Source organism: Anguilla rostrata, chromosome 8, assembly GCF_018555375.3.
Source record: "Anguilla rostrata isolate EN2019 chromosome 8, ASM1855537v3, whole genome shotgun sequence".
In the NCBI taxonomy this organism is placed as follows: Eukaryota; Metazoa; Chordata; class Actinopteri; order Anguilliformes; family Anguillidae; genus Anguilla; species Anguilla rostrata.
The window spans coordinates 17,459,726-17,467,611 of NC_057940.1; the positions used below are offsets into that span (position 1 = coordinate 17,459,726).

The 7,886-nt window shown below is 44.3% G+C and overlaps 1 protein-coding gene across 2 annotated transcripts in view; it reads right to left on the bottom strand.

Annotated features, from left to right (window-relative positions):
* Positions 1–7,418, bottom strand: part of LOC135260984 (guanine nucleotide-binding protein G(olf) subunit alpha) — a 60,844-nt gene extending 53,426 nt beyond the window's left edge. For both annotated transcript variants that reach the window (XM_064346772.1, XM_064346771.1), the window contains exon 1: positions 6,639–7,418. In XM_064346772.1, coding sequence (XP_064202842.1) covers positions 6,639–7,116 — 478 coding nt within the window. In that variant the 5' untranslated portion in view covers positions 7,117–7,418. The remainder of the gene's footprint in view (positions 1–6,638) is intronic.
* Between the last annotated feature and the right edge of the window lie 468 nt (positions 7,419–7,886).

Consider the following 7,886-nt stretch of genomic DNA (forward strand, 5'->3'; position numbering starts at 1 on the left):
CTGGGTCTTTACTGTACATACCCACTGCTACCACATTAAAAAGCTGGGTCTTTACTGTACATACCCACTGCTACCACATTAAAAAGCTGGGTCTTTACTGACATACACACTGATACCACATTATAAAACTGGGTCTTTACTGTACATACCCACTGCTACCACATCACAAAGCTGGGTCTTTACTGTACATACACACTGCTACCACATTAAAAAGCTGGGTCTTTACTGTACATACACACTGCTACCACATTAAAAAGCTGGGTCTTTACTGTACATACACACTGCTACCACATTAAAAAGCTGGGTCTTTACTGTACATACCCACTGCTACCACATTAAAAAGCTGGGTCTTTACTGTACATACACACTGCTACCACATTAAAAAGCTGGGTCTTTACTGTACATACACACTGATACCACATTATAAAACTGGGTCTTTACTGTACATACCCACTGATACCACATTATAAAACTGGATCTTTACTGTACATACCCACTACTACCACATTATAAAGCTGGGTCTTCACTGTATGCATGCACTGTATGTATCTAAATTCCAGCTATTATGCAGTGGTCTCCATTTATGCAGTAGATACATGGTAGTATGTTTATGCAGTAGGTACATGCTGGTCTGTTAATTCAGTAGATATACTGTGGACTGTTTATTCAGTAGATATACAGTGGACTGTTTATTCAGTAGATATACAGTGGCCTGTTTATGCAGTATATATACAGTGGTCTGTTTATGCAGTAGATATACAGTGGCCTGTTTATGCAGTAGATATGTGGTGGCCTTTGTACTTCTGTCATAATATGGTGCGGCTGAGAGGTCAGCGTAGGACTCTTTCTGCTGACATCATGAGACACACATAAGCAACAGCAGCATGGCTGAATACGTCCAGCTGCCCATTGACCCTTAAATGGATCGTTTATAAAAGCAGTTTTCACATTTGGCCAATCAACTTCTCTAAGTTTTACTTCATCAAATAACTTCATAAAACAGAAATATAGCATAAACACACAAGTGACAGGCGAACATCTGTCACTCATCATCAGAAGTTGATTAAGACTGTGTTATGACCTTCATAGTTCTGTTTGCTGCATTTTTTCCTGCTGTTGGATTCTGGCTGGCCTCCCTAACCTGGGCTTGAAGCTGCAGCCAGGTGCTGTGATTGACAATGGAACAGTGAAGTTCCACCTCTTCCATGTAACTTTGGTCGCTTTAAATGGTTTTTGACCCACAAAACAACACAATATCATGTGAATAGCTTTTTATAAACCCGGTGCAAGGTACAGACTGCAGAAAACCACAAAATGATAAAAGCATGGACTGATTGGGACTGTAGTCCTGAACTTCTGAAACATACAAAACAGCCTCAACAGCCGTGGACTTCACTTACCAAGCTCTGGTAAGAAAATGGCACTTTTGGATACTTCGCCGGTTGAACACAGGCCTATGTGCCACCTTCTAGATCCAGCAGTTTTTAGGGTGGGTTTTTTGGGCCAGTTGTTTAAGGTTATTGTTTAGGGCTTTTGCTTAGCGCTGTGGAATCCTTACAGAAAAATTGGATCAAATCAAATGTGCTCACATAAGCAATTTACTGTAGTGTGTTCTCTGAAGCTGCAGTCAGGGACAGAAATCAGACTAAAGGGACATAAGTAACAAACGTCAGTCCCAAATGTCACACCAGCACAGACAGAAAATACTGTGGGGTGCATCTTCCTGTTCCGATTTGCGGTACAATTGCACCCTTATAAGGCCAGTGAATGTCCATGTTTATCTGATCATCCAATTTGATCAACAATGACCATCTTCACAGAATGTCAGAGCACCAGTGATGGAATTTATTGTGGAAGAGGCATTGTATCCCTCCTGTAGTAAGACAATGGGAGAGTTTGTACACATGCGTGCAGCACTGCCCCCTATCTTTCAATACCTGCACATGCTGAAGTATATACTGAGTGTGTGTGTAAGTGTGTAAGGACCTCGTGCTAAGAGGGGCTGAAGTGCAAAAGGAAGCCAGGAGCTGAAAGTCTGCTCATTTCCGGAAGGCCGGTTTGACTGGCCTTTGCCTGGATCCCCTCTGACCATGCCGCACTTCATCCATGAGGAAGCGCAACGGCAGACTATAAACACGTCTCAACACGTCAGCAGCACAAACTGACCCAAAACTACACAACTGCACACGACACTCACTGTTGGTCTGCACATCCACATACACCACAGATATTACAAAACAACCTGCACAGAACACACAGACTAAACCATACCTAAAAATTGATATATACACACACATACAAATACTCTTACTCTCTCTCTCTCTCTCTCTCTCTCTCACTCTCACTCAAACATACAGGCATACATAAAAACATATCCATGCACAAGTGCATAAAGAACCATACCTACATATACATACATGGAGACAATTATGCATACACACACACAGTAGCATACCTGCAAAAGCATCTATTCCCACCATTCTGAGGGCAGATTCTGAACAGTGGGCTGCGTTCTAAATGAAGCCTTGCAGCTGCAGCCCTGTATCAATTCTGCTGGGTGCGGAACAACTGGAATCCAGAGTAAACTGTCCCACACTAATTATGCAAAGCACGCTTTGAGGGAGCACGCTCAGTGTGTGTCTATCCTTCAGCTTTAGAGACCAGACACCACATCAGAACCATATCCAACACAGAAGAGGACAAGCCTCATATTGGGCTGCACGCTGGCTTAGTGGCCTCCAATGCAATTTTCCAAGGAGACCCACATGACTTTGAATGGGCAGCGTTATCCACGCATGCAGTGAAGCAGTCCAGGCTGAGCACACAACAAGGCCCCACCTGCAATCTCAAGCCACACCTTCTGTCTGGAGGGACAGGGGAGGGGCGAGAGGCAGGATTTTTGTGGTTGGGATGTCGGGGGGTGGCATATGAAATGGCCCCTGCAGAAAGGCAGGGTCTTCTCCCCAGCAGGGTCCTGAAGGAGCTGGGCCTGCTCCCATCTCTTTTTCTCAAAATTCCTTAACCCAGATTCTGCTTTAGCAAGAGCTAAAAATAAACAGCAATGCCCTGCCAGACTGCCTCTCAGGGTTACCACGGCTACGCTGATCCAGCATGATAACTAACCTGAAGCACGGCGCTGCATCTCCCTGCACCTCAACGGCAAAGACACGCGTGCATGCACTCGCACACACAAACACACACATAAGCGTACGCACATGCACACACACATACATACACATGCATTCACTCGCACACACAAACACACACATAAGCGTACGCACATGCACGCACACATACATACACATGCATTCACACACACACACAAACACACACATAAGCGTACGCACATGCACGCACACATCATACACATGCATTCACACACACACACAAACACACACATAAGCGTACGCACATGCACGCACACATACATACACATGCATTCACACACACACACAAACACACACATAAGCGTACGCACATGCACGCACACATACATACACATGCATTCACACACACACACAAACACACACATAAGCGTACGCACATGCACGCACACATACATACACATGCACGCACACATACATACACATGCATTCACACACACACACAAACACACACATAAGCGTATGCACATGCACGCACACATACATACACATGCATTCACACACACACATAAGCGTATGCACATGCATGCGCAAACACATACGTACACATACACGCACATGCATGAACACAGACACACACTTTTTGAATGGCATACCACATAATTCTCCTCAGACACAGGAAGCTAACAGATATCTCAGGCCAATCACAAAAGAGTGGGAGTACTGCACATGCCCATATTGCTTGAAAGGAGGCTTAGCCAATCAAGAGACGAAAGTCTCGATCAGGTCATTTATAGTCCTGAACATCACAGGAAGCTATTGTCTTACTTGTGGCAATACAGTGATGGCAGTGCTGAACGTGACTGAACCAGGTACAGCTTTAATGGAATGAAAGCCCCTCCCTGCACTCAATGTCCATCAATCATTCAGAGTGCACCTGGGTTCAGGTATAAAACTGGCTCAAGAGTCTAGGATCATTCCATCGGACGCTGGACATAAATTAATTGCGGAGGCAAGGTCTGCAAGGGCTGGGCAAAAACTTTTCAATTATGCATCTACAAATAGACAATACCCCTACACATTCCTTTTTTGCATGATGCATATTCTGAATTAGGTGAATATTTCCCCTGAAAAGAGTACCACAAATAGACAGGGACGGTGACCTAAAAGGCTGGTTAACCAAAGGAGGCTTTGGTTACCCAAAGACGACTGATCAGCATTTACACCCAGTCGAATTAGAGAACTGAAAATTTTAGGGATTAGAATTTCATCATTTTAATATGATGTTTTCCCTCATTTTCAGTCTTTGAGGGAGCTAGAAGACCTTGGCATTTCTATTATTTTTCCCTCATTTGGCACAAAAACCCAAACCTCCCCAGCCCTCAGTTTCCCCTTGCCCCAGTGAGCATGTTCTCACTTAAGAGATCACTTAAGCAATTAAACTCTTTGAAGAGTCTTATTTTTGGAATGCATTTTCAAAATTCCAAGTCAGTGTTCTAGAACTCCATTGCTTTCAATGACCAATAGCAATTGTTGCATCATCATTAGAATGTTCAGTCAAGAACATTCTAATAACACATTGTAATCTTACAACTTAAAGGGTTAAAATGCTAAGAAATGTAGAATTTGAGTTCCCAGGAATGGGTCCTAACACTCACAAATCCCCCTGCCTTCACCACAACCCTTTTCCTTCTCTCTACCACAGATTCACAAATCCGCAAATCCCCCGCCACCCCCCCTCCCCCCCAGTGTACCCAATCTACAAGTGTAAGCAGCCTGGACTTCACTGCCAACCCCATTCACAGAGTAAAATGTAAGGGTCTCTGTTATTCATGGCCCATAAAGATTGCAATGCTTGTTCATTATGTGGAAGATTCTAATATGAAACCATTTATAATGTAACAGCGGTGTGCTACATGTAACAAATAAAAACAAGCTAAAATGGGGGGGTGGGGGGGCGTTGACCTGACTGCAGCACATAGGTGGGCAACAGGTGGAGGACAGTTGGGCAGGCTCACCATGAGCGTTCCAGAATCACAACTGTGTTCATAGTGTCCATGTCAACATGATCCAACTGCTCATATTGTAGCACCTTCACCATCTCATTATCTCAGACCATATCAACTCCAATCAATGTATCATCACCTGCTGAAACTGCAGTCAGTTTATTGAAGAGATAAATGAGTGAGTGAGTGAGTGAGTGAATGAGAGTGTGTGTGTGTGTGGGGGGGGGGGGGATGGGGGTGCCCTTTTTGTCAAAATGTTCTGCTGAAACTCATGTTTTCCATTTCACGTATTAGACTTCCAATCTATCAGTTTCTGCGACTGCTTATCCTCTACATAAATGGCATCAGTAAATAGCCCTATCAGTCCGTAATTAGGAGCTTTCATGCGGCACAGGTTAGCCGGATGCACATAATTTCATAAAACCTCCCAAAAACAAGAGTAAGGAGGGAACAGCGCCACTATACCTTACAACTGCAAAAGGTATTACGCTCCCACAGGTTAGTCAGACTAAATTTATGCACAACATCTTTCATGTCATCATGTTATGTTTTTTTGGGGGAGGGGGGGCTGTTGAGTTCTTTGCTCAGGGATGCGACTGCATTGAATTGCCAACCTTCTTACAGCAAGCCACATCCTGGGTAACTGGACATCACTCCTGGGAAATGCACTAATAGTCCACTGTCAGACAGTGTTCTACTCAGTGCACAAAAGATCGACATTTCCTCCTGATTTCAGATTGAAATAATTCAGTTTAGTCTTTGAGGTGAGGAGGACCACATTACACCCCCCAACACATCCAACCACCCACATGCACTCACTCACACAACCCGTGCACGCTGGCAGACACATACACACACACACCAATAAATAATATACAGTGTTTTTTAATCTGAAATGTGCGTAGGATGTGTTAACTGCTTAAAATTCCTGAGGAGACATGACATGATGAATCGTTGAGTAATATTTGTTTCACCGGTTCTTTTCATCACTGGTCTCATCGCGAGATAATGACAAGCAGTTAGACTCATTTCAAGGCCCATCAGTAAGTAGTTAGACAACACTGAAGATGCATGTCATTAACACAGACAGTGCGCGGGTTATGCGCATATCTGCAATATAACGTGGTCCACTCCTAGTTTGTCCAAAGAAATTGAAATAAAAAACCTGCAGGCCCATTAAGAATTTGTGTTAAGAAAATATACCAGTTGAACTGAAAAGATGCATCGACCCTGACAACTATCCGACCGGACAAGTCTGGTACTGCTTCACTCTACCGCCAGCAGGATACACCCTTTCACGTGGACTGGTGGAGAGAGGGAGTCTCGATAATTTAATTCACAGCGTTAAGGAGAATAAACAACCAACGCAACAAACCCCAAATGAAACTTAACGTTATCATATTTCCTGTTGCTAAAGACGATACACAATTAAAGGAAACATATCGAACGAATACATCTGCACCGTTCATATAAATAGAATTGTATGACCATACAGATGCAGAAAGATAGCTAATGCTATCACACCTACCCAGCAAAAGCAGCCGGTGCGTTTGTTTGTACTCTCGTTTCAGCTCCTTGAGCGCTCTGTCAATGTTCTTACTGACTTTCTTAGCCTCCCTCTCGGCCTCCTTTTCCTCCATTAGCAGTTTATCCCAGTTTTTCTGTTTCTGGGTGCTGTGCCTCTGCAGTAATTGTAGTCGTCGGTTGCGGTCCGTTCCCCCACCCTTTCCTCCTCCGCCACCCCCATTCTGTATCACCACACCGTCGGTGCTCGTGTCCCCACGGCGGACCTCCCCGGCGGACGTCTTGCTGGTGTCCCCGCGGCGTATCTGACCGTCGCGGAGCGGCACCGTCTCGCTGTATCCCCCAGTCTCTTCGTGGCGAAGGCCCCCAGCGCGCAACGGTACAGATGAGTCCGGTGGCTGGTCCGAATCCGAGGTAGCATTGGAGATGGACCCACTTAGATCACCAAAGAGACGCGGACGTAGACTATAACACAGCCCCATGTTGCAATGTTTTCGATTATGTTATTTCAATGAATGAAATTGCAAAATAAAATATTCTCTATATAGACTGTCTCTGCGGCAGGTTCAACGCGTCATCGTCTCAACGAAGCTCCAGAAATAGAATTTCAATCCAAATGTGGGTCGAAAAGGTGAACGAATTACGCTCCCACATTTGCTACTTGCCATTTTGCATTTTCCCCAGTCGGTTGTCTCGCGTGCCGTAGTTGGTTGGTAGATCACCTGATCGCTTAGTGGACATTGCTGGTCCACCTTACCGTAAATAATCCAAAAGAGCAACCTCTAGAATAAACACCCGCACTGACAAGACACGGAAGAGAAATATTCCCCCATTTCCCCAAGGGAAACAGGGCGGCAGAATATCATGGATCCCAGGTGCATTTTAATCAGTAAATCAATTGTGAAAACAATTACATTGCAGCACGGCTGCATTTCGCATGGGAATGTATGACTTGCCGTTATTGTGCTAAAATCCATATTTTGTGATGAATGTGGGCGTCAACTACTTATTTTGTGCGCAAATACAGTAGCTGGTATTGCGCGCTAACCACCCAATACAGTTGTTATTATTATGCAATATTTTTTTATTAATCTCCTAGATAGTCGTTTTAGACCCCGTTGTGCCCCCACTGGACTACCTTCCCCGACGTTTTGCTACTGTTTTAGTTTAGACTTGTGCAGTTCTTTTGTGAGAATATTCAAGACAAAGGCATTTTTACGTGGATTACATGGGCGAACGATTAATTGTCAAC